The 26,160-nt window shown below is 42.2% G+C and overlaps 1 protein-coding gene across 2 annotated transcripts in view; it reads left to right on the top strand.

Moving 5' to 3' along the window:
• The window catches only part of ZBTB40 (zinc finger and BTB domain containing 40), a 77,477-nt gene that overhangs the window by 34,503 nt on the left and 16,814 nt on the right, over window positions 1-26,160 (top strand). For both annotated transcript variants that reach the window (XM_044769960.2, XM_070510734.1), the window contains 10 exons: window positions 5,026-5,805; window positions 6,262-6,395; window positions 15,464-15,656; window positions 16,251-16,408; window positions 20,056-20,248; window positions 22,016-22,152; window positions 22,775-22,976; window positions 23,350-23,483; window positions 25,076-25,244; window positions 25,546-26,007. In XM_044769960.2, the coding sequence (XP_044625895.2) occupies window positions 5,100-5,805; window positions 6,262-6,395; window positions 15,464-15,656; window positions 16,251-16,408; window positions 20,056-20,248; window positions 22,016-22,152; window positions 22,775-22,976; window positions 23,350-23,483; window positions 25,076-25,244; window positions 25,546-26,007 (2,488 nt within the window). In that variant the 5' untranslated portion in view covers window positions 5,026-5,099. The remainder of the gene's footprint in view (window positions 1-5,025; window positions 5,806-6,261; window positions 6,396-15,463; window positions 15,657-16,250; window positions 16,409-20,055; window positions 20,249-22,015; window positions 22,153-22,774; window positions 22,977-23,349; window positions 23,484-25,075; window positions 25,245-25,545; window positions 26,008-26,160) is intronic.

The following is a 26,160-nucleotide window of genomic DNA, read 5'->3' as shown; positions in this document are numbered from 1 at the left end:
TTGCTGTCATTCATTTCACTTATACATAAGCATATATAAACATAAGCATACATAATCTAATACATTGTTGCTGTCATTATTTTGAACAAACTGTTATGTTAATTAAGAATTAAAAAATGTTTTTATTTTATCTTCACCTATTCATTCTCCACAGCTGTTCATTTCTTTACATAGATCCAGATTTCTGTTCTTTCTAATTTTCCTTCTCTCTGAAGAACTTGCAAGGCGGGTCTGCTGGCAACCAAGTCTCTCAATTTCACTATTCTGAGAAAGTCTATTTCTCCTTGACTTTTGAAGGATAATTTTGCAGTGTATAGAATTCTAGGTTTGTTTTTTCTCTCAATACTTTAAATATTTCACTCCTTCTTTCTTGCTTGCATGGTTTCTGAGGAGAAATCAGATGTAATTCTTATCTTTGTTTCTCTGTAGATAAGAGTTTTTTCCTCTGGCTTTTTTCAAGATTTTTTTTAACTTTGATTTTCTGTAGTTTTTAATGTAGTTATTTTGGCATTTATCCTGCTTGGTGTTCTCTGAGTTTCCTAGACCTGTGGTTTGGTATCTGATGTTAATTTGGGGAAATTCTCAGTAATTACTGCTTCAAATATTGCTTCTGTTTCTTTATCTCTTTCTTCCCCTTCGGAAATTCCCATCGCACGTATGTTTTACCTTTGTAATCATCTCAGAGTTCTTGGATATTCTATCCTGTTTTTTTCAGTCTTTTTTCACTTTGCTTTTCAATTTCGGAAGTTTCTGTTGTCATATCCTTAAGCTCAGAGATCATCTCTGCCACATCCAGTCTACTGATGAGCACATGAAGGGCATTTTTCATATGTTAGTGTTTTTGACTTCCAGCATTTCTTTTTCATTCTTTCTTAGAATTTCCATCTCTCTGCTTACATTGTCCATCTCTTCTTACATGTTGTCTACTTTTTCCCTTAAAGCCCTTGGCATAGTAATCATGGTTTTTTAAAATTCCTGGTCTGATACAGGCATACCTCGGAGATCGTAGGTTTGGTTCCAGACCACCACAATAAAGCACGTACCACAATAAAGTGAGTCACACAAATTTTTTGGTTTCCCAGTGCATGTAAAATTTATATTTACATTATACTATAGTCTATTAAGTGTGCAATAGCATTAGGTCTAAAAAAATCAATGTATATAACCTAATTAAAAAATACTTTATTGTTGAAAAATTTCAACCATCATCTGAGCCTTCAGCAAGTCCTAATCTTTTGCTGGTGGAAGGTCTTGTGAAAAACACAGTATCTGCAAAACTCAATAAAGCGAAGCACAATAATATGAGGCATATCTGTAATTCCTGACGTATCTGACTGTGGTTCTGATGCTTGGTCTGTCTCTTCAAACTGTGTTTTTTGCCTTTTAGTATACCTTGTAATTTTTTCTTGAAAGGTAGACATGAAGTCCTGGGTAAAGGGAACTGTGGTAAATAGGCCTCTAGTGATGGAGTGATAAGGTGTGCGGGGAGGAAGTCTGTTATAGACCTGTGTTCAGGTCCCGGTCTGTTGGTGAGCCTATGTCCATGGACTGTGGACTTCACCGGTGATTTTCAGTGTTTTTCCCCTTAAGTGGTAACACGATGGCTAGAGTGGGCTGAAGCGGGGTGTTTCCCTTCTCCCAGTTAGGTTAGACTCTGGTGAAGTAGTTTCTCCTGCGGCTCGGCCGTGTTAAGAAGAACAGAATGCTCTGGCATATTTCTAAATAGCTGCCTTCCCCTTCCCCCTGCCAGAAGCTGAAGGGAATTTTTCTCTGATATTCACTGGGAGAATCCAGTAGAGCTCCTGGAGGTAAAACTCACAAAATTATGACCCTGTCTCTCTGGAGTTTTTAACTCTCAAATTTGTCCACCCTGAGCCTCCAGCAATCTGTCAGTATCAATTTACTTTCCCTATTCTGGGCCTGGTTCCCACGGAGGCTTCTGTTGGTGGGTTTCTGCTCCGGGAAGTTGTGATTCTCTGTACCCACCTGTCTGTCTCTCCAATTTTAGGGGCAGTTTGCCCTGTGACCTCGCTTCTCTGATGGATCTAAGAAGAGTTGTTGGTTTTTCCATTTGTTCAGGTTTTTATTTGTCAGGGTGGAGTGGTGACTTCTAAACTCCTTACATGCTGTACCAGAAACCGGAACTCAGAAATATTTTTATTTTTCTTCTTACCTGTCAGTTTCAAATGTGGGAAGATAAGGAAATAGTGGTGGCATGGAAAGGGGATCATTGATAATCCTGCTAACAAAGCCAGCCAGTGTTATTTTGACATATGTCTTTCCACCCTTTTCTTAGTGTATTTTTTTCCTTAGACAAGTGAGATTATACAGTTTTCCTGTTGTTGTAAGTTCCGCAAACCCAAAACTGAACTAGATGTCTCCTTCCCTAAGCTGTCTTTTTCTTGTATCATCTGGATCATTTCATCGTCTGTCCCCACTCACCAAACTAGGAACCTGGGAGTTGTCTTTCTCTTCCCTCACAGCCATTCATACCCTAAATCATGACAGTTACACTTTCTAAATATTTTTGGCTGTGTCTTCCTGTCTCTTCTATTACTACTTCTCCTGAGTGCAGCCCTCATTGATTTTTTCCTGAACTACTGCAAAAATAGAGCCTGTCTCTAGCATCCTCCCCCTCAAATTCTGTACCAATGTCACTTAGATGATACATTTAAAATGCATGTCTAGCCATGAGACTTTCCTGCTTAAAGCCCTTTACACCCTTCAGAGGCTCCTCATTGCCTCTGGGATAAATCTGAGCTCCTAAGCACAGCCCGTGTGTGTCTGTGTGGCCAGAACCCCGCCTGCCTCTCCAGATTCGTCTGCCGACGCTCCCTCTCCTCTACTGTGTGCAGTCCCACCTCCGAATTCTCCTCCCCACCACTACGGGATGCTTTGTTATCTGTGTGCCTCCTGCAGCCTTCCCTGCTTGGAATGCCTCTTTTCTGCCACTCTCTTCACCTCATCAGTGCCTGCTCATTTATTAAGACAGGTCAGCTCTTAGCTCCTCCTCAAAACCTTACTCTAACTCCTGGACACCCCTCTTCCCTAAACTGGGTTTCTAGGAGCAAATCTCTATCATTACATTTCCTTCCATTCATTTACTCATTCAACCAACTAAACAACAGTATCTGTGTCAGTCAGAAATTTAAGCACTAGGATACAACAGATGATAGAAAAGTCTCCTCCCTAGTGGAGCTTATGTTCTAGTGAAGGGAGATACGTAATAAACAAGGAAAAATACATGTCAGTAGATGATAATGCTGCGATGAAGAGTAAGAGGGATGGAATCTTCTGAGGTTGGAGAGAACGTTGCTATTTACAGAACATGGTCAGGGAAGGCCTCACTGATAATCTGGCCTTCGAGCAGAGATCTGATGGGAGTGGGGGAGTGTGCTGTGCACATATGCAAAGAAACCTTGTAGTGAGTGTGCTTGGTGGGTGCCAGGATCAGCAGGAAGGCAGCGTGCTTACAGCAGAATGGGTGAGGGGGAGTGGGAGAAGATGAGCTTAGAGAGCTCGTGGCAGCCAGGTCACGAAGGGATTGTAGGCCATTATAAGAATTCTGGCTTTTGGGTTTACTCTGAGACCAGAAACCAGGGAGGTTTTTGTGCAAAGAAATGACAAGCTCTGGCTGTGTGCTGAAAAGATCGCTTGGACTACTCGGTTGAAGCTAGGATAGGGTAGAGGTGATGCGGGCAAGGGGTGGAGGCCGGGAGACCAGTTAGGGGGTTGTTGCAATAATTCAGATAAAAGGCGATGGTGGCTTGGACTGACCAGAGGAGAGCCTGTGGAGGTGGCTATAAGTGATTGGATTTGGGATATATTTTGAAGGTAGAGCCAACAGAATTTAGAAAGGGTTGGATACAGGGTATAAGAAAAAAATAGGAGTCAAGGATGACTTCTAGGTTTTTGGTCTGAACAACTAGAAAGACAGAATTGCTGTGAAGTGGGCAAGACAGCAGGAGAGTTTTGGATATAAGTTTAAGAAACCTATCAGGCCTGCAATTGGAGATATTGAGTAGGTAGTCAGAGGTGTGCATCTGGAGTTCAGAGGAGAGTTGTGAGCTGGAGGTAGAAATCTGAAAGCCGTCAGCATTAGTTGATATTTCAAAGGTATGGAGGAGATGAGAGAAGATAAGAGGTGAGATGACTGAGTGCTGGAGCATTCCAAACCTTAGAGGCAAAAGTGATGCAGAGGACCCAGCAAAGGAAACTGAGAAGGCATGGCTAGTGAGGTAGTCCGAGAACCAGAGAGAGCAAGAGCAAGTGAAAAATGCATTTCGAGAGGGAGGGAATGATGACCCGTGTCCAGTGTTGCAGAAAGGTCGAATAAGCTGAGGACCTTGTATTGTAAGTCTCTGTTTATGTATTTCTCTCCTTCAGTTGGCTGAAAACTCGTTGGGAGCAAGAACGCATACAGCAGTGTAGTTACTTACAGCCTTGAAATCAGTGAGATAAAATGGGCATGTCATTTAATGGCTCTTTTTGCTTAGGCTCGTTCTCTCAGTCCTTCTGAGCTTCAGTCTCACCTGTGAAATGGGGAGGATCTCGTATCTTCCATGAGCCATTGTGAGGATCAAATGAGATCATCCAGATGTAACACTAAGCACAGTCCCATTCATGTACAGTCATGCATCGCTTAATGATGGGGAGACAGTCTGAGAAATGTATTGTTAGGTGATTCATCGTTGTGGAAACATCATAGAGTGTACTTACACAAACCTACACGGTGTAGCCTACTACGCACCCAGGCTCTATGGTACTAATCTTATGGGACCACTATCGTATATGCCATCTGTTGTTGACTGAAACGTTGTTATGCGGCACGTGACTGTGGTTAAACACGTGACAGTTATCATGACTGTTAATTTAGTATACCTGGCACTGTGCCCCTCCCTACTGACCAGCAGTTGTTGAATGAATGAGTGAATTGCTTTTTTATTTGTTTGTTTGTTTTAATATTCAAGGCGTTTCCCTATGTGCTTGTGAAGTGTTAACATGACATTTTTCGGATTTCTCTAGAATCTAGTACTGATCATCACAAAGTGGATTCTGGAAGAAGAGAGGGAGAGAAGCCCTTGGGCCGAGCTGCTGCGATGGAGCTCCCCAACTATAGCCAGCAGCTGCTGCAGCAGCTCTACACTCTGTGCAAGGAGCAGCAGTTCTGTGACTGCACCATTTCCATTGGTACCATTTACTTCAAGGCCCACAAACTGGTCCTGGCTGCTGCCAGCCTCCTCTTCAAAACCCTGCTGGACAACACAGACACCATCTCCATCGATGCATCTGTGGTGAGCCCTGAGGAGTTTGCCCTCTTGTTAGAAATGATGTACACTGGCAAACTACCTGTGGGCAAGTACAACTTCTCCAAAATCATCTCTTTAGCCGACAGCCTACAGATGTTTGATGTGGCTGTTAGTTGTAAAAATCTTCTGAGCAGCCTTGTAAACTGCTCTGTTCAGGGGCAGGTGGTAAGTGATGTCTCAGTACCAGCCTCAGAGTCCTTCAGGAAGGAATTGGAGAAGCCAGAAGTAGAAATCCTTTCCTCTGAGGGTGCTGGAGAGCCTCATTCCTCCTTGGAGGTTTCTACCCCTCCAGGGGGCCCTGTGAAGGCCGAGACTGAGGAGACTGAGGAAGCAGTCCATACGGTTGCCCAAGAGATGAGTGTGGGTCCTTCCACTGCCCAGGAGCTTCAGGGGACTGCAGACACCCCAGTGGAGACTCTGCATGCAGCTCGAGTTTGTTCCCCCTGCCCTGTTGTACAAACCTTTAGTGAGGCAAAGGAGACAAGCCCAGAACCAGGTAACATTCGTTTAGTGGTTGTTTTGTAATCTGTCCTTCTGTTGTCAGTGACTGGATTCAGTGATCTTTATGAATGTTTTGTTTCATTGATAAATTTACCAAAGACCGCTGTTAGATAGGAAACCAGAATCTAATGCCATACTCCTACTGGGGCATCTTCTGTTGAAAGTGTCTGTGTTGTTGAGTGTTTGGAGTCTGAAGGTGAACTACAGAGCAAGAAAGCAGTATTGAAGTAACGATGTACCGTTTTGATACTTACCCATTACTGTAACCAGGATGAGAGTGGCACAAAGGGGGAGAGAGCTGTTAGAGATGCTGTTTTCCATTACTCATAACCGCTGTGCTAGACACCAGTTAGGAATGCAGTATGTGACTTAAAGTTTCTCAGCTTAAACTTTTAAAACCATTTCAAGGAATGAATCACTGATTGTCTTTTTGTTTTTGTTTTACATTCAGAGTATGAGAAGAAACACTACCAGTTGAATTTCCTTCTAGAAAATGAAAACATCTTCTCAGACGCACTCTTGATTACCCATGATGTCTTAGAAAGACTAGAAGAATGTTCAGAAATTAAAGGTGCACAGAAGGAGGTAGGAACCGTGAGCTTTATTTGTTTGCTAGTTTAATGTTCTAGGTAGCTGATCAGCTTCCCATACGGGGCAGAAATATGAAAATGCAGAATACCCCAGGGTCTCAATTTTTTCAAACTTTAATATTTTCTTTGACATGTATTCCCTAAAAGACAGTCTTGCAAAAGTACTAGACACGAAACTTTCAAAACGAAGTTATATTTTGATCACTAGGTGAATCCCAGCTTGCAGCCAGTTTTGATCCAGGATATTTAACTGATCATACCATTCTCTCCTGATTCTTCAAGGGTAAAACGAGGCAGAAAGTAGTAAGGGATAACCTCAAATCAGAGATTAATAAAAACAAAAACAAAACAACAACAAATACTCAAAATGTGGCACAAAAAGGATTTAATATAAACTTTCATAGTAAATTACATCCAGTGTTTAAGAATACAGTGGCCATTTTCAGATATAAAAACAGTAATAGTGAGCATTTATTGAGTACTTACTGTGCTACGCTTGGTAGATCTATCTCATGTGGTCTTCACAGAAATCACTGAGGTGGATACTATTTTACTATTTTTAGCCCTATTTTATGGGTGAGAAGATGCCTCAAAGAGGTGATATAACTTGGCAAGGGTCACAGAGCTCAAAGACTCTGAGCGAGAATTCAAACCTGAACATTCTGACCTTAGAGCTGTTCTTTTACACATTTGAGTTTTGCTGCCTCCCGACAGGGTAAAAATGATACGTGTATGCTGCGTGTATACATGTTTAGGACTTGCCTGACAGAAAGCTGCTGAATGGTTCTCATGCTCTATTTCTTAGCTGACTTTTTCTTTTTTTCAATATCTCAGTGAAACACATCCCCCACTGTGGGCTCTCTCACCGCCTGATTCCTCACAGTTGACCCGGCAGGACGGACTCCACAGCCACCCTGGAACTCCCCTGTGTCCCCTTTCTCCCAGCCCTGCCTCCCGCTCTGAGGCGAGAGGGCACGGGCTCCGCAGGCCTGCTCCTCCACCGGGTTGGGTGGTGTGGGGAGGTCTCCTGTGTTGCTGTAGGCAATTTAGTGTCCGGTAGTTATTGTGAATCCAAGCAATAAATGCCTTCTACTATTTAAATGTTTCCCTGATTCATAGCGAGTTACTTTTTTAAAAACAAATTCAAGGTCAAGTATTTATTTTACCGTGGTTAATCGACAGTTGGTTATAAATTGTTTTCTTGAGAGATAAGCTATTTACAAGACTGGCTTAACCCTGATGACTCTTAGGGAAGTTTCAAGTTGTAAATCCTTGGTACTCTTTGTACGAAGTATGCTGAAGGACATTATGGTTTTATATTTTTGCACTTGGATGTTCTCTTAACTGTTCAATCCATCATTTTTGTCACTAGTGTTACCTTCATAGCTTGTAGACACACCCCTTTATTTTCTCTCTTAACACTTCCTCTCCACTTAACTGTGGTTACAGAGGAGCAACATCACTCCTTAGATCAGCGATTCTCAAATTACTAGTGTCACCTCTGTGCTCACTTGAACTGTATCTGATGCGCTTTTTTTCTATCACAGGTACCTAAAACTGTCTGGCACATAACAGGTGCTCCAGAAATGTTTGCTGTACATGGATTCATTCAGCATTTATTGCCCCCCCCATTCTTGTTCTAATCTTTTGATGACAATAAACATTAATAGTACTGTGAAAGAATATTGGTTCACTGTTGGTGACCATTAGAGGCTTATGTTGTTTCTTCCTCAGTTTTAGAGGTCAGAGTGAGAGCTCTGTAAATCTCTTGGTGGCTGTATTTAAAATGATTCTGTTATAGTCCATAATAAGTCTTTCAGCTCCTGAAAGAAAAAGGGAAAAGATCCTTTAAGAACATAAGATTAAATTAAATTAAATGTAGAGTTGGGGAGGTACTACTTTGTCCTTAGGCTCTGTGCTTCTCTCTCTTTCTTACTTTCTTTTAGATGTGTTATTGAGGTATGGTTGACATACAGTAAACCGTACATATTTAAAGCGTACAGTTTGATAAGTTCTGAAACCATCACCACAATCAAGATAGTGAACATATCTGTCACCTCTGAAAGTTTCTTCACATCCCTTTGTAATCCCTCTGTCCTCCCCTTTCCACTCACCCATACCCTGGTGACACTGAGCTGCTTCCATCTCTGTAGGTTAATTTGCATTTTCTAGAGTATTATGTGAATGGAGTCATATAGTCTGAGTTCTTTTTGGTCTGGCTTCTTTCATTCGGCATAATTATTCTGAGGTTCATCCGTGTTGTTGCGTGTTCATTCCTTTTTATTGCTGAGCAGTGTTCCATCGTATGGATATACAGTTTATTTATCCTCTCTACCATTTACTGGTGTTGTGACCGTGGCAGCTTAGTCTCTGTAAGCCATAGTTTCCTAATCTGTAGAATTTGAGGATGTTATCACCTATGTGATAGGATCATTGTGAAATTAAGATTATTTATGTAAAACTCATGCTAAAATGCCAGGCACACAGAAGGAGCTCAGAGGTGACGACTGCTATTTGTTTATACATTAACTCAGTATTTTTAGACTTGGTTGACCTTGAAACCCGTTTTTCACTTAATATCTTAGTGCCATGGTCGTTTACTCTGACATGTGAGATGGTTTGCTGTTACTTTAAGCTTAATTTGCAAGTCGTGCTTTCAAATAGGTATATTATCCACTTGGAAATAGCTTCTCTTTTTTTTATTGTGGTCATAATGGCTGATACCGTAGTGAGATTTCATTTGTACATTATTGTTTGTCATATACCATATAAGTATGCCCCTTCACGCCTTGTGCCCACCCTCCAACCCCCTTCCCCCAGTAACCACTAATTTGTTCTCTGTCCATAAGTTTGTTTGTATTCTACATATGAGATCATATGGTGTCTATCTTTCTCTGTCTGGGTTATTTCACTTAACATGATGCCCTCAGGGTCCATCCATGTGGTTGTGAATGGGACGATTTTATCTTTTTTATGGCTGAGTAGTATTCCATTGTATATATATATATACACCACATCTTCTTTATCCAGTCATCAGTTAGTGGGCATTTGGGTTGCTTCCACATCTCGACTATTGTGAATAATGCTGCAGTGAACATAGAAGTGCATAAATCTCTTTGAATTGTTGATTTTAAGTTCTTTGGGTAAGTACCCAGTAATGAGATAGCTGGGTCAAATAGTATTTCTAGTTTTAATTTTTTGAGAAATCTCCATACTGTTTTCCACAGTGGCTGTCCCAGTTTGCATTCCCACCAGCAGTGGATGAAGGTTCCGTTTTTTTTCCACAACCTCTCCAACATTTATTATTGTTTGTCTTGGTGATTATAGCCATTCTAATGGGCGTAAGATGATATCTAAGTGTAGTTTTGATTTGCATTTCCCTGATGATTAGTGGTGTTGAGCATCTTTTCATGTGCCTATTGGCCATCTGTGTATCTTCTTTGGAAAAATGTCTGGTCATATCTTCTGCCCACTTTTTGATAGGGTTGTTTGTTTCTTTGTAGTTCATTTGTGTGAACTCTTCATGTATTATGGAGATTAACCCCTTATCGGATATATGATTTGCAAATATTTTCTCCCAGTTGTTTGTTTTTTCATTTTTATCTTGGTTTCTTTTGCCTTCCAGAAGCTTTTGAGTCTGATGGAGTCTCACTTGTTTATTTTTTCTTTTGTTTCCCTTGTCTGAGAAGACATGGTATTCAAAAAGATCCTTTTAAGTCTGATGTCAAAGAGTGTACTGCCTATATTCTCTTCCAGAAGTTTTATGGTTTCAGGTCTTACCTTCAAGTCTTTGGTCCATTTTGAGTCTATTTTTGTGTATGGGGAAAGATAATGGTCTACTTTCATTCTTTTGTGTGTGGCTGTCCAGTTTCTCCAGCACCATTTATTAAAGAGGCTTTCCTTTCTCCATTGTATGTTCTTGGCTTCTTTGGCAAAGATTAGCTGTCCACAGATGGGAAATAGTTTCTTGAACTGCAGGTGTAGTGTCTTGTACAAAGGCATCAGGTTCTAGAACAATGGTTCAGTATATATAAAAGTCATCTGGCGCACTTGTTAAAATGTATGCCTCCAGACCACATTTCCAGAAAGTCTGATTCTTAGGCTATGATAGAGCTTGGGAATCTCCATCTTTAACAAATTCCCCATGGACTACTGTTTTGGGATCTCGAGACCCATTTTGAGAAGCACTGGTGAGGAAGTTGATGGCTCACAAAATGCTTAATGTGTGATGGCAGATGCCACAGTGTCTGTGCTGAGAACTCTCAATGTTTTGAGGGGCCACTGAATACCCATTTTTCCCAAGTGTTACTCTTTGCTTTCCCCTGGATTCACAAATATTTACTGAGCAACAGGTATGTGCTAGGCATTGAGCTGTCTGCTAGGAAAATAAACATAAGTTAGACTAGATCCCTATCCTTACAGAATGTCATGACAGCAAAGAAACCCTGGCACATGTGTAATTCTGGGGGAGGCGTGCACAGGAGTCACCAAACTACAGGAGTCACCAAAGACCTCAGTGTGGAGAGCATTTAGGAACTGTTCGTTTGGAATGTCAGTCTGCATTTCAGCTCCAATCAGAAAGTTTGTATCGAGTTTTTTGTTTGTTTGTTGTTGTCTTTCTGTTTATACATTTTTTAGCTCCCAGAGAGCTTTGAATGTTTTTTGTTGTTGTTATTATTTGGTTAATCATCATAACGTAACTTGAGAAAGCTTCACATTAAAAATAATGTACCCTTAGATATGTAATTTTGAGGCTCTCTAAGGCTTGTGAGTGATGTGCTGGTTGAGAGGGACCAGCCTCTCCCTTTTCTGAAAAGGAGTGTGCAACTGGACTGGATTGAATTTAGGGAGGACACCGTGAACCAGTGTCCTGATTATTTTATTTTCTGAGATAAATGATGAAAGGTGGCAAAGCCATTCCCTGAACAGTGATTGCAGCAACATGGGAAGAGGCTGGGCTGCTTGAATTGTGTGAAACCCAAGCCAAAACTGATTAAAGAGAAGTCTCCTGGGTGCTGGCATGGGAAAGTGTCTTCTGCCTGTCCCTCTCAGCGTGATATCCCATTAGAAAAAGCAGATACTGACCGAAGAGGCTTTCTGGCTGAGCTGAGTAAAACCTGTATTTAAAGGCAAACTCATACTTTTTTCAGCTTTTATGCTAGAACTTTTAATTGTCTTCTTTCTTTATTCCTGGCCATGTCTCTGCTTTTAATTAATTGTGTATATAGCAAAGTGAGTCTTTGACTAGAATAAGCAGATAACTTTTTCCACTATTGATTTCTTTGCTGTTTGATCTACTTTTCACCTAAAGTTCTAGGAAGACTCCCAAAGATGAAGACCTAGTAGCATTTTTTTCCCCTTCAACTTTGTTTCAAAGGCAAACAAGTCCCTTCTCTTATGTGAGTCTGATGTTTCCAACCGTGTCACTCCTTAGGAGCTTTGTGGAGAAGCACAGGTCTGTGTTTACTGCCAGTGGAGGATAACCCTCTTGAGGGGAGAGTTAGCAGGATTCATTTTACAGGTCTATGAGAGATGAAAATAAGTTGTTTTTCCACATCTCCTCTCTGCTAATTATTAAGTCTAAGATACGCAGCCATAGATAGAAGGGCTAGTGGTTTTATGGGAAGGGAATTTCATTCAGTTAAACAAACATTTATTAAGGACCTACTGTGTACCAGACTCTATACTAATCATTAACACCAAGAAGAATGCTACAGATTGTCTAGATACTACCCAGTATTCAAAGTGATCTTGATTCTAGTAAGTCCAGTAGAATCCAGTGTAAATGGATTTGGTTACACTCAAAATCTGGGTGATGGAACTGGGTGAAAGGGGTGCCAGGCCAGTGGAATGGCTCAGTGTTTCATCCAGGGTGCTCTGCTTACTAGCCATGCAAGCTTGGGCAACTTACCTCACCTCTGTCACTCTCATTTTTTACTTTATTTTATTTTTAAATTTTTTTAAATTTTTTTGAGGAAGAGTAGCCCAGAGCTAACGTCTGCTGCCAATCCTCCTCTTTTTGCTGAGGAAGACTGGCCCTGAGCTAACATCCGTGCCCATCTTCCTCTACTTTATCCGTGGGACGCCTAGCACAGCATGGCTTGACAAGCGGTGCCATGTCCACACCCAGGATCCGAACTGGCGAACCCTGGGCCACCAAAGCGGAACGTGCACACTTAACCGCTGCGTCACCGGGCCGGCCCCTGTAACTCTCATTTAAGGAGTCGTAGAAATGCCTCCGAGGACTGATGTGAGGCATGAAGTGGATGCGCAGCGTCTGGGATGGTGTTGAGCTGTCATGGTTTGTATCATTACTGCCTTTGGCCTTTGGCGTTCAGGGGAGCCACGAGCGAACAAAAATACAGTGTAACTTAAGCATATCCGAAGGCAGTAGGCAAACAGTTGGGAAAATGAGTAAATTCAGTTCAAAGACCTGAGTGTAAGGGAGAGATTAAATGACTTTTCACACATAATAGAGGGAAACGAAACTGTCCCATCTTTAAATGTATTGACCTATATTTCACTCGGATAAAAGTACTTTGATTACACGTGTGACCGTGAATTGCTATGAATTTATTGAAGTACCTTTAAGTCTGAGAATCACAGGAGTTCCAGATGTGTGGTTAAAGAACACAACTCTGTTTTGGTTCATCTCTTGGAGTTCTCTTACATAGTAGCAATCAATGAACCCCAGCCTGTAGCAATATGCGACACCCTTCTGTTCAGGCAGATACACTATTTCAGAAAAGGGCTCACTCCTCTGTGGAGCCCCAGGCAGTTTAGGAGGCTGATGGATTAGCAGTTACAAGACTGGCTCTGGTGCAGGTCCCCAGTAGGTTCTGGAAGAAAGAGCAGAGAGCAGGGCTGTCCAGGCAGCTGACTGCTCCCTCCTGGCCCTGTCATCAGCCCACCCCTGCTTCTCTTCCCAGATGGTCACCCTAGCGTCACTGCTGAGCAATGAAGTTAACAAATGTTTTAATTTCACTGCTGAGCAGTTCTGCAGAGGAGGAGACAGCAGAGAGGATAATGAGAAGCGCATCAGATGCCACCATTGATGAGAGCTTCTCTTCCCCACTGGCTCAAATGATAATACCAGACAAATTGGATACGGAGAGAGGTAGATTTGGGGTATTCAGAGAGCTTCAGGTGAAAAAACACTGGCCTAGGATAGAATGAGATAGCTATATGCTGTATCAGTTAAGATGCATAAGAAAGAAAAGATGGAAGGAAAGGGAAAATAAAGAGGAAGAAACATGTTTATTAAGGGCATTAGCAATGAGTAGGGCTGTATTAGTTATCTATTGCTCTGTAACAAGTTACTCTAAAATTTCACAGGTTAAAAGAGCAGACATTTATTACCTCCTGGTTGCTGTGGATCAGGAGTCTAGATATACTTAACTGAGTCCCTGGCTCAGGACTCACAGGGCTGCCGTCAGGGAATCAGCCAGGGCTGCAGACATCTCAAAGCTCAGCAGCGGGGAGTGCCTCTTTCTGAGCTCACTCACGTGGCTGTTGGCTGGAGATGTCAGCTCCTTGCCACGTGGGCCTCTCTGTAGGGCAGCTCACAACGTGGCAGCTTGCATCCAGAGCAAAGACAGAGGGAGGGAGTGTCTGTATAGGTAAGGTGGAAGTCACAGTAACCTAGCCTCAGAAGTAGCATCCCATTACTTTTGCTATATGCTCTTCCTTAGAAGTGCAGGGCACAGGTTCAGCCCTAGGGCATGGATGCCTGGAGGCAGGGGTATTGGGAACCATTTCAGATGCTGCCTACCTCAGGTCCCCACTGCTGTCAGGGAAAAGGCCTTCTAAAGGAATTTCAGGCCAACTAACAAAAGCATGAAATGTTGGATAGATGGGGCCAAAAGGGATTAAGCATCAACTGATGTCTATCTCATTTGTTTATTATTTTTAAAATAGAAACGAGAAGAGTTAGTTTAGGTTCATGGAAGTTACTTATTCCAGTATACTCTTAATGTGGATTACTAAGCTGTGTTTCATCTAAGTTTACTTCTGTAGATGACCATAAAACATAGGACCCCTTTTTTTATTTTAATTTAGCTTTATAGAGCCATTCTGTGATCAGGAAACAAGCTAAAGCAAAGCCAAGAAACACCGAGTCTAACTCACTTATAATTCCTGTTTATTTGGGAGGAGGGGAGAGAGACAAAATATCTCTAAACAGAGATTTTAAATATATAATCACTACCAGAATTTATAATTGTCTGACTGAACTTTGCAAGTGTAGATATTCATGAAATCCTTCCATGTCATGTGTGTGTATAGAAAACCCTAACTTTTTGCTCTCTAAGGACTTTTGTGAGAAAACCCTGTTTTCTTTTATGGTATCAGCACTACAGAGCATCAAAGGTAGGTGCTAGTTTTGCTAAATAGAAACATAAAGATTATACATGTGAAATGAAGTTTTGGTTCCAGATTTTTTTCAAATAAATTCATTATTGCTAAAATAGAAATATTAATCCTGCCTTCCAATTGGCCCTCCTCCCATTTGTGTGAAAGATGTTAATTTTGTTTATTTCACCCCTGGAGTTGATATTTTAGTACTCTAGGTTTGGAAGAGTCGAGATGGCAAGCTCTGTTTTAGATGTGTGGTGTCGAGACCTCGGGAGGGTCAGGCAGATCTAGCAGAAACTATGGTTCTAGATTTAAATGGAAAGCTTAGGATTAGAGAGCTGGCTTTCAGGGTTATCTGCGTAAAGGTGACAGTTAAAGCTATACATGGGAGAGCTTTTCAAAGGGAGAGATTAAAGTGAGAAAAAAAAAGAGTTGAGACCAGTCTTAGGTACGGCTTATGGTTATGGATTTGGAAGAAGAACCAGTAAGGAAGGCTGGAAAAGAGTGGCCAGAATGATGAGTGTTTATCCAGAATGCTTCAGTGTTGTGAAGTCCGAGGGTTGTGATGCAGAGGCAATAGTAAGGCCAGATGCCACAGAAAAGGTCCAGTACGTGGGGATCCAACTGTTGAGGGCCTTCCTTGCCAAATCCAAGGAGCGTGGGGTTCTTGTGGCTGGCTAATCTCTTTTTCTGGGTACTTGTGTTCCACAGACCATAATGGGATGTCTTGAGGGTGAAGAAGGACATGCAGCATTCCAGAGAATCCTGGATAAAGTAAGAGATGAGAGCCTGGATGTTCAGACTGTCGTGTCCCTGTTGAGGCTGTACCAAGATTCTAACCCTGCAGTAAAGACAGCGCTGTTAGACAGCAAGCCGGAGGATGTAGAAGCAGTGCGGCCAAAAGGTAGGAGGAAGCCTGTCCCCCCGAGTCACTGAGCTTTGTTCTGGGAAGATGCTGTAAGGTTGGCTCCAGCCATACATGTCTTCAGTGGCTTGGTTATTGTTAAGTGATTTTCGCATAAATTCTACATGTAATGCCAGAAGCTGCGTGTTAAATACATACAAACTAAATTTGAATCTCCATTTCTATCCCCTAGTTAACTAGTCTGACATCTTGCAGTTGGAATCAATGTTCTCCTGCCCTTCAAAAAGCCACCCATCCAAATCGATGTTCTGAGTGCCCAGGGTGAGCTGGTTCGCCGACAGCACTTAAAGGCTGAAGTTTCTCTCATTTGGGTTAGGTACAAAGCAGTGGCCTTGCCAACCAGAAGTTAACCTCTGGCTGGCTCTGCAGCTTTGTGTTTCGACAGATAAATGAAACATTTTTCCTTTCATAGAGTTTAAACAGAATAATAAAGTATTTTTCTCTCCAAAAAGAGATTCTGCATTCGGGTGCTCAGCATAGGCTGAGAATCACTTTACTATTCTGTTAGATCTCTCCTGACAAACCATGCTGTCATTTTCTTCAAGTTGACTCGCTGCTCTTGTGCGTCTCTAGCTCTTCCTCCCCCAGGGAGCACGGAGGAGGGAAAGACCTTGTCTGTTCTGTTGCTGGAACACAAAGAGGACCTGATCCAGTGTGTAACACAGCTGAGACCTATTGTGGAGTTCCTGGAAACAGCCAAGGAGGAATTCCTGCCTGGCCCTGAGAAAAGGGTAACTGTGTGGAGTATCTTCCTCCCCTCTGAATTCAGATAGCCCTTTCTTAAACCTCTTCTGTGGCACACAGCACTTTTTACCTTGCGGTATTTTTGTGTGTACTACATAGTAAGCCCCTTGAAGTTCAGATCTGGATGCACGCCTCTTTGTATCCCTTGTGGCAGCTCACTGCGGCCTTGCACATTGCAGCTGCACCCTGGTGTTTAGATGCATGGATGGATGGATATTCCCACTCCGACTCGATGAGTTTTTAGTATAAAACGGTTCCCCAAGAATTAAAGTGTTTGGCCACATTTGTAATTATTATGACACTTTTCCTCTTTACAGAAATGATAACACTGTTCATCTGTAGAAAATTGGGAAAACAAACAGAAAAAAAATTCAAATCTCTCATCATCTCCCCACTCAGAGATGATCACTGCTGACATTTTAGAGCGTGTGCTCCCAGTCTTTCTGATTGGAATCATCCAGAGATGGGGTTATCATCCAGTTTTGTAACTTTGTTTTTTTTATTTAATATATTGTGAATACAGTTCCATACCTACAGTATGCATTTTGGTAGCTGTATTGTATTCTGTCTAATGGATGTGCCCTAATTCATTAATTCTTTATTTTGGGGTATTTGTTTCCAATATTTTGCTTTTCCAATATTTTGCTATTGTAAGTGATGTTGCAGAGAACATCCTTGCACTGAAATCTTTGCATACTTCTCAAATTATTTCCTTAGAATAATTTCTAGGAAGAGGAGTTTGGGAATCGAGAGTGTAAAAATTCTCAAGTGGTTGGTATACACTGCCAAAGTGCCCTTCAGGAAGGTTGTACCAATTTACTCTCCCACCAGCCAGCTACTAAAATCCTCGTAAAACTGCTGGCATGACTTCTCAAGTCAACTAGATAACTGTGTTTGTAGCTGTTATTGATTTCAACTTTGTGCTAAAAATATTTTTATATCTGGAAGGGAGGAGTAGGGACAGATAGAACTTTTGTGGCATCAGTTCTTAAAACTGTGAGAAGTGGCTTAAATGTTCAAGAGAGAAATTGTTTAGAAACAACTGGTGCAATGGCTGTGCACTGGGTCCCGAGTGATGACTGGATCCTGGATTTCTCTTTCTCAGCGATCATATACTGCTATTTTTTCGTATAAAATGGGAACAATCTTTAATCGCAGAATTATATTTTGCAAGTTATGTTTTTAAAATTTTAACTCCTTTGAACTTCTTAGAGAAAGATAATGTACAAAATAAGATTACACCCTTGTTTTCTCCTTAGACTTCAGATTAAGGGTAATTTCAGGCACTCGGTTAAAGTAAGTTGCCGTAGATCTAGAAGTACCTGACTCCCTGTTAGTGATTTCATTCGGTTACTCATTCGAACCTCTCCTTTTTTTTTTTTAAACCTCTTCTTTATTAGCTAGATTGAACATGTCCTTTGAACTGTTTCATTATCTTGGTAAAACAGCATTTATGGGTAGAACCCAAATTCAGCCTCATTTTCTGCAGCAAGACAGACCCACTGTCATTTTCTTCTGTCACTTTCAGTTTACTTGACAGAAAGGGCTGAAGCAGAAGAACTTAAGTTAGTTATAAATCACAAAAGCACTCCTTAGGATTGGGGTTCCACCAGAGCTTCATTAAGCTGCTCCTTCTCACGCAAATTGAAGCAAAGTAATAAAGCGGGAGTGTCGAGGTGAATGTTGATTGACTAGTCACAGCGCCTTGACAGCATGTGGAGCATGCACTCAGAACTTTTAGAACTGTGCCATCATCTGGAATGATGCTAGTCGGGGTGCATGGCCCTTGTGTATACACACCTTTGGTTCTGTAAGAAGTGGAAAATAGCAATGTCCTTACTTCAGGATTAGAAACAGGTACAAAAGTAGCACTTAGTACAGCTGCCGTTTATTTATCACTTGCTGTGTGCCAAGCAGTGTGCCGAGGGCCGTTTAAACATCGCTAAATGCTACCCTCGTGGCAAGTTTATTAAGTCATGGATAGTACCCTGACTTTACAGATGAGGAAGCAGATGCTTGAGAAGGTTACGCAACTCACCCAAAGACACAGCTGCTTGGGGCCAAACTGGAAGCCAGACTTCTAAACAAAGTATGTTCTCGTAATGTGAGTACGGTAACCACTGTGCATACTGCTTCCTGATAATATCAAGAACCACTGCCATTTAAAGATCACGTATGTCCTAGGAGTTATGTTACTCTACAAAAAACAACCTCATTTTATAGAATCCTCATAACAACTACACAAGAGTTGATATTGTTATCTTCTTTTGCACATGAGGAAAATAAGGTTCAAAGAATTAATAACTTGCCTAAGGTCACACAGGCAATAAATTTAGAACTTGTGTTCTAACTAGCCCTGTGTGTCTTTGAAGCCCATACCCACTCTTTATAGTATCTGGCTGCCTCATTATGTATCAGATTATTGCGTAGGAACCAAGAGGTAGCAGTGAAATCAGTATGGTTTTTAGATAAAAGCTCTTAAATTTTAAATTGTGATTCATTTAGTAGAAATCTAATATATATTAGACCTTAAACAGAGAATGACTATGTTCTGTACTGACAAGGAATATGACAACTTGATTTATAATATATACATTCCTTTCATATATGTAAAACCAATTTGGTTTTCTAGCTAAGTTCATTATTTTAAAATGAGAGTTAATTTGATAATGCCATCCTCTGGCATGCTACCGTGACTTATCTGCTTGACTGTTTTTCCTGAGAGCTGGCATTTTCCCAAAGGAAAGCTCAAAATTCAGTTACTATGAATCTGTAGATTACGTGTATTAAAATAATTCCCCATATTATCAGCTTCATGAGAACTGAGTTAGCATATTGAGTCGTAATCCATTAGGAACAGTTCTATTGTAATAGGAAAATATCTGTAAAATAGCTGTCACATGTTTTATTTTTCAACCTTTTGCTGAAGCCCTGTGCCCTCTTGACTCAGAACATCCCCTAGCACACAAAGGAAGAAGAAGGGAGTGGAATTGTAGGATGATGGCTGGAGCTGATGTATGTGGCTGTTGAGAATGAGAAGGGTAGATAATAAAGAATCCACAAGAAAAGTAATCCAGAAATGCACATCTAAGCTATTATTTTGGAGGCCACAGACTAATGTATAAATTATCTGGGTATTCAGGTTGCTATGCAAATTACAAAAGGAAGGAAAATAATAGAATTGCTCTGAAATTACAGTCTGTATGACTGTCGTGTACTTTACTGAACAGAGATTGAAGAACACTGTAAGTGTATTAGTTGCCAGTCTGTTTCTCAATCTTGGTGTCTGAACGAACTAAATCTAAGGAATCAGGTTAGACGTAAGCCACTTGCTCTGTCCTATGGGCCTAGTGTAAGAATATCTTCACAAAATGCAAACTGTTGAAGGCAAAGAATGTACTCAGACCTGCAATTGAGAAAGAAAGATTTTCATAGAGCTGTTTTTCTGGAGAATGTTTTGGATTTTATTGAAATAGAATAAGGAAGAGACTATGAAAATAGTGCTAGAGACCAGCAGAGGAGGACCTGGAGACAGGGCATCATGTAATGCCATCTTGCTAGGTTTTCCAGTGATGTGTCAGGTACATTTAGAGTTGCCAGTAACTGGTGTCTGGTTGATTGCTTGCCACTGCAGGTGATTCTGGATTGCTGTGAGGGCAGAACACCCAAGGAGACAATAGAAAATTTGTTGCACAGGATGTCTGAAGAGAAGACCCTTGCTGCTGAGAGTTTGGTAAAACTCCTTCAGGCTGTGAAGATGACATTCCCAAACCTGGGCCTTCTGCTGGAGAATTTGCAGAAATTAGCCGCTTTGCCGAGCACCACAGGTATTAGTTAATTGTGGACTCTCTGGACTGGAAACCCTCCTACGGAAAATTATAGCTTCACACACCCTTTTGGTTCCATGCTGGGCGTGTAAGACAATGTTAAGAAATGCCATTGCAAAACAGAAACTGGCTGCAACAAACCAGTGATTCTCAATATTTCTGGAGCTCAGATCTGAAATCTGAGTTACTCATGTCCATGAAGCTCCCTCATGATGTTCCTGTGGTTCAGGGTTTGTTTAAGAGTGGCTTTCCCAGGGCTGTCACTTGTCAACTGCGAGCACCTAAGGAGCAGACAGGCTCACACAGCACGTGATTTTGACGAGCCGTGTTGACAAACGTGAGCAGCAGACACTCAGATCTTGATTTCCCCGTTCCCACTGGAGTGCTGTTTGGTTCCAGCAGTCCCCAAAGCTACCTCTCGGTCCATTCAGTTTGGGGAAATGAGTGCACATCCTGTGCCTTAGGAAAACAGCCCAACTCTAGCCAGTTCTCACCCATCCCGGAGCATGGGAGGCTGAGATGGTTTTCAGAAAAAGGATGTTTGGGAAATCAGAGAACTTTTTTTCTAGCTTATAAAAGTAATATATATTTATACAAACTTGAACAATTTAAAAATTAAAGAAGAAAATAACCTAAAATCCTACCGCTCAATTATATCAATATTAACACACTGACATATTTTATCACATTATTTTTCAATGTTGAGATACCCTACCGTATTTTATAACTTTACAATTTCCCCCATTTAACAGTATCACATAAACGTTCTCCTCCACGTTTCAAAAATCTCCCTATAATCCTATTTTTTGAAGGCTGTGTAGTTTTCCATCATAAGGATGTGTATGTATAAGGATTCATGCCGTTGTTTGGGGCACATGTGGCATAATGGTGAAGACTGTCAACACTGTCTGGGTTTGCATCCTGACTCTTTCTGTAGCTGTGTGACCTGAGCAAGTGGCTTAACTTTTCTGAACCTCATTCTCTCCTCTGTGAGATGAGGATAAGAGTGGTACCTGTCACGTTCGTTTTTGCGTCTATGAGATAATACACGTGAAACGTTTAGCACAGTGCCTAGCACATAATAGGCACTCAGTAAATATTAGTTATCTTCATCATCATCATCAAAAATTATGCTATGACAGATATCTTTGTACATAGATTTTTTTGCCTTCAGATAATTTCTTAAGTTAAATTCCCAGAAGTGGAGTTACTGGGCCAAAGAGAATAAATTTTTAAATATCTGCAAAGCTAAAGGAAGTGGCTGATAGTTTTGATTTTTCTTTACTTTCAAATAATATGATCTCTTAAAAGAGTACCTGACAGATCGGCTCTGAGGGCATGTACACAGCAGAATGGTGGGTCAGCTCCACTCCACAGTCCCGACTCACGCCTGCGTGTGTGTTGGAGCGCCACATGGATCCTTGACCTCAGGCTTGCCGACTCACACCCCTTGAATCTGTGCGTCTGCATCTCTTACAAGTGCAGCCTTCTAATTACCCCCCTGTTGAGCCATCGCTAGCTTCTACCACTGGGCGCTAACTTTCAAAGTGTTAGTGGTTTTGTGACCCTGAAGCACCAGTGATTAAGTGTAGACCACAGGAGAGCTGAACACGTGTACGAGGCCCCAAGCCAGGAGCTGAGCTTGCTCCGCGGATGAGATGGAGCTCTTGCTGCTCTCTCTGCCTCTCTCATCTGTAAGCCCTCGTCTTCTGTAGGAGAAGCCCTAAGGCGGCTTCAAATGTTATTGTTTTGCTAATATCCTTACAGTCCAAGCAAGTGCGGATGATTATGGGACTGAGCTGTTGAGACGATATCAAGAAAACCTTTCTGAGATTTTCACTGACAACCAGATGTTACTAAAAATGATCCCACGTGTGAAGAGTTTAGCCTCTGGAGACAGAGAGGTAAGGGAGACGGAGGGAGGGAGGGTAAAATGAGAGAATAGCAAAAAAAAAAAAGAATACATATATATATATTTTTATGTATATGTATATATATCTTTTTCTCCCCAAAGCCCCAGTACATAGTTGTATATCATAGTTGCAAGTCCTTCTAGTTCTTCTGTGTGGGACACCACTAAGCATGGCTTGATGAGTGGTGCTAGGTCTGCGCCAGGATGCGAACTGGCAACCCCAGGCTGCCCAAGCAGAGATGCGAACTTAGCCACTCGGCCACGGAGCCAGCCCCCTAAATATATTCATATCTTGTATAAATATACACACACAGCCATGTTGAGAAATGCTAAAGGGTCAGTAGAGAAGGAGAAATAGAAGGTAACTCAATTTCTAAGGCAGAGTGACAAGTAGGATAGTTGTAATTTCTGCAGTAATAAGGAAAGGCATTGACGAGGAAGAATGAAGAACCTTGTCATGTATAAAAACCTCTCAGGTTGAGAGAGGTGAAGGATGTTGAAGAACTTCTCCCCAGAAGTACGTTCACTGTAACCCAGGACTCAGACTTAGAACTCTGCAGCCAGGCCAGTGGCTGCAAAGTCCCTCACGTGTGTGTTTGTGCTGCATCTTGAAGGTCATGGAGAAGCTTGTGCAGCGTGACTCTGGTTCGGGCGGTTTCAGTTCCCTGGTGTCAGCAGTTCTAGAGAAGCAGACTCTCTCTGCGGCAGCCGTTTGGCAACTGCTGCTGGAGGCTCAGGAGGCAAAGAGCTGCCCACTGAACCTGCTCGTGGAGGAAATACGAAGGGAGCCTGGGGCCGATGCTTTCTTCCGAGCAGGTAGGTCACTGACCTCTGTCATGGCTTTGCCCCTGCTAGAGATTACTGTCAGTCTTGCCAGAAAACAGACATGCTCTCCTATGGTAGTCTTCCACATCCCTACCATCAGAAGTAAGGACTGACCGTTTTGTTCAAGCACATGGGAGTGTGTAAAGCTTTTTAAATAAAATATGCAGTAAGTATTCTAAGCTTACGTTAATAATTATCCTCTGATTACAGTGCCATTTGCCATTTTCCTCACTTCCAACCCCAGCCCTCACTCCCAAGAGAAGATAGGTGAAGTGTTTTCTTATTATGAAGAGTTGAGTTGAGAAAAGGTGAAGTGAAATGCTCATCGTTTCATTAATGAGTCTCCAATCCCTCTTTCTTTCAGTGACCACCCCACAAAGTGCTGCCTTAGAAGCCGTCCTGAGACATCACAAACTGATCCTGGAGGCCATCCAGCAAAGGACTGAACTCAAGGGCTTTCCCTCAGAGGACGAGAGCCTGGTGGACACTGTGAAAGAGGTGTGGTGGGGAACTCTTTGTTTCAGAGAGTTTTACGGAGTCCACGCCCGGGACTGTCTCGCTCCTGAGGGAGGAACCGATTCTCTGGAGCTCCTGCTGTGCACCGGGCCTGCTGAGCTAACAGTCGATAACTCTTTTGCTCTTGCAGCCCTCCCAGCTCTAAGTGGCTGGCGATGTCATCCACACTTTTACAGATAAGGGAACTCGGGCTCAAGGGCTTCAGTGACATGTCTGGGATGCTCCATCTGGTCAGAGATGAAGCCAAGATTTGAACCCCGGTTCGTGTGCCTCAAACCTAGATGTACTCCATTTGGCTGAACCTGGGTAAACTCAGAGGGAACCATGATGCTGCTCTCTAACGCGTTCTAAGAGGCAGCTTCTTTCAGAGAAAGGAAAGTAAAACTGCTCTTATTACATGCACTAGTCTGGCTTCTAGAAAGAGCCAAGATAAACATAGATAGAACAAAGCTTTTGCCCATATGGGGTAGCAAATAGTGCCAACTCATTTTCTGTAATGCTTCTCACAGTGTGGCCAGCATCCCAGAAAAACCAGGTGGGCACTGGGGGGGCATTCATGGATGTCCAGTCCAGGATCATGTGTGTCTTGAGTGGGGAAGAATTATAAAGGAACATAGAGTTAAAGTACACGCTTACCTGTAGCTCCTTTTGATCCAGGTAAGGCACAGAAGATGTGCAGAAGGGCTGGTTTCTAACTGTCTGCACAGGTGACAGTGCCCTTAGTCTGACTCTGAGATGGGAAGAAGATGGCACACACTTCTGTGTGGCTTCAGAGGAGAGATTGTTCTGCTGGACTCTCCACTGTGCCCCGTACTTCAGAGACGGGGCTTCTGCAGTGGATCAGCCTTAGCCTCACTAATTAGTCTCGTGCGCCTCCAGAGACGTCAGGTTTATTTAGACAGACGTAAAAAGAGCAGAAGTAAACTATCTTCGAAAGCGGAAATCCCGTTAGGCCCTCTCTGGACGGTGTAGCCTTATTTGCTCATGTACTGACTCTTTCGGCTGATAGCTCTAATGTTCTGAAAGAGGACGGCTTTGAAATAATATTCTTGGCCTCTTTAAAGCCCCTGTTTGAACCTTTAAAGAGCTGTTTCTTTATGAAAGAAAATGATGTTTAAAAGGGTACATCTAAGTATCTAAAAATGTGAAGCCACTGATCATGCAGAATTACTCCAGACATTGATATATCGTGAAAAATTATCTTGATCTTCAGGATAGAAATGGCAACAACCAAATCCTATAGTTTTCTTAGCTTTTATTATTAAGATCTAGAAAAGTTCTTTGGGTGACTCGTGGTTTCTGAGCAGCTGTTCCTCATAGAAAATACTTAATGCTTCCTTGCTTACACCTTCTCTACATTTGCGCATTTGTCTTGACACGTGCCCTTTTTTGTGTTGTTAGTTTCCTTGTTTTTTGGAAAAGAGGGCTCTCTACCACATTTATCACAAGAAATATAAACTTGTTATAGATGGAGCAATGCCTTCCTGAAATTAGCTTTTTTTTAAAAATTTGAAAACCATGGAGAAAATCTGCTGATACTAACCACAAGCCTTTGTCTCATGGTATTCATTTAGATTCTGAGCGTTTCCTCTGAGACAGCCAGCCCCGAAGCCTCTCTGAGAGCAGTGCTGAGCAGAGCCATGGAGAAATCCGTCTCGGCCATTGAAATATGTCACCTCCTGTGCAGCATCCACGGATCTTTCCCCAGCCTGCAGCCTGTCATGCGGGAGTTAGCACACGCTGGTAAGACCAGGGGTAGGGTCCTGGCAGGCCCCCAGGTTGTTTCCTTGTTGACGAGAAGAGGCAGCACTTCATCCATCACCACCTTATTTATTTATTTTATATGCTCTCAATACTTAGAAAAGTCATAGACATAGATGTAAAATGATGCTATTTGTGTTTACAAGAAAGTAAAGATGATGATATTGCTTGAGAGTTTTATGAAGGTTCCAAGTAGTCTTCATTCTCCTCTAAGAAGAAAAGTTAGAAAGCAAAGGAGAAACAGAGAGAATTCCCAGAGCCATGAGATATCTCTTCTCCGCAGGTTTCCTTACTCAGGAAAATGGAGAGGAAGGGTGGAAGGTGAGTAATACATTTCACCTTGAAGCCAATGACAAAGCAGATGAAAAGGCGGCTGAGCCAGCTGAAGAAGACCGCCAGTCTGGGAAGCAGAACGAGCAAGGAGAGGCTGGCTCCTTGCCAGAACAAGAGAACGACACGTCTGCCTCCCCAGACTCTGCCAAGAAGAGCTTCATCTGTAAGGCCTGTGACAAAAGCTTCCATTTCTACTGCCGCCTCAAGGTGCACATGAAGCGCTGCCGGGCAGCCAAGAGCAGACAGGTGCAGTGTAAAGAGTGTAACGAGACCAAGGATTCTAAGAAAGAGCTGGAGAAACATCAGCTGGAAGCCCATGGTGCAGGTGGAGAGACTGACGTCCCCAAGAAGAAGAAGAAGAGGCTCCCGGTGACGTGTGACCTCTGCGGAAGAGAATTTGCTCACGCCTCAGGTACCTTCGAGAAGGCGAAGTACTAGGGAATGGTAACGCTGAGTACTGAGTCTGGATTCCAGGCCTTGCCTCTGGTTGTTTGCAGTAGGGCTGTGGATGTGCTTAGAAAATAGAGCAGCTTCCGGCAGAGGCAGGCGAATGTTTAGAGAAGAG

Source organism: Equus asinus, chromosome 5, assembly GCF_041296235.1.
Source record: "Equus asinus isolate D_3611 breed Donkey chromosome 5, EquAss-T2T_v2, whole genome shotgun sequence".
Lineage (NCBI taxonomy): Eukaryota > Metazoa > Chordata > Mammalia > Perissodactyla > Equidae > Equus > Equus asinus.
This window is presented reverse-complemented; position numbering and strand designations above follow the sequence as displayed.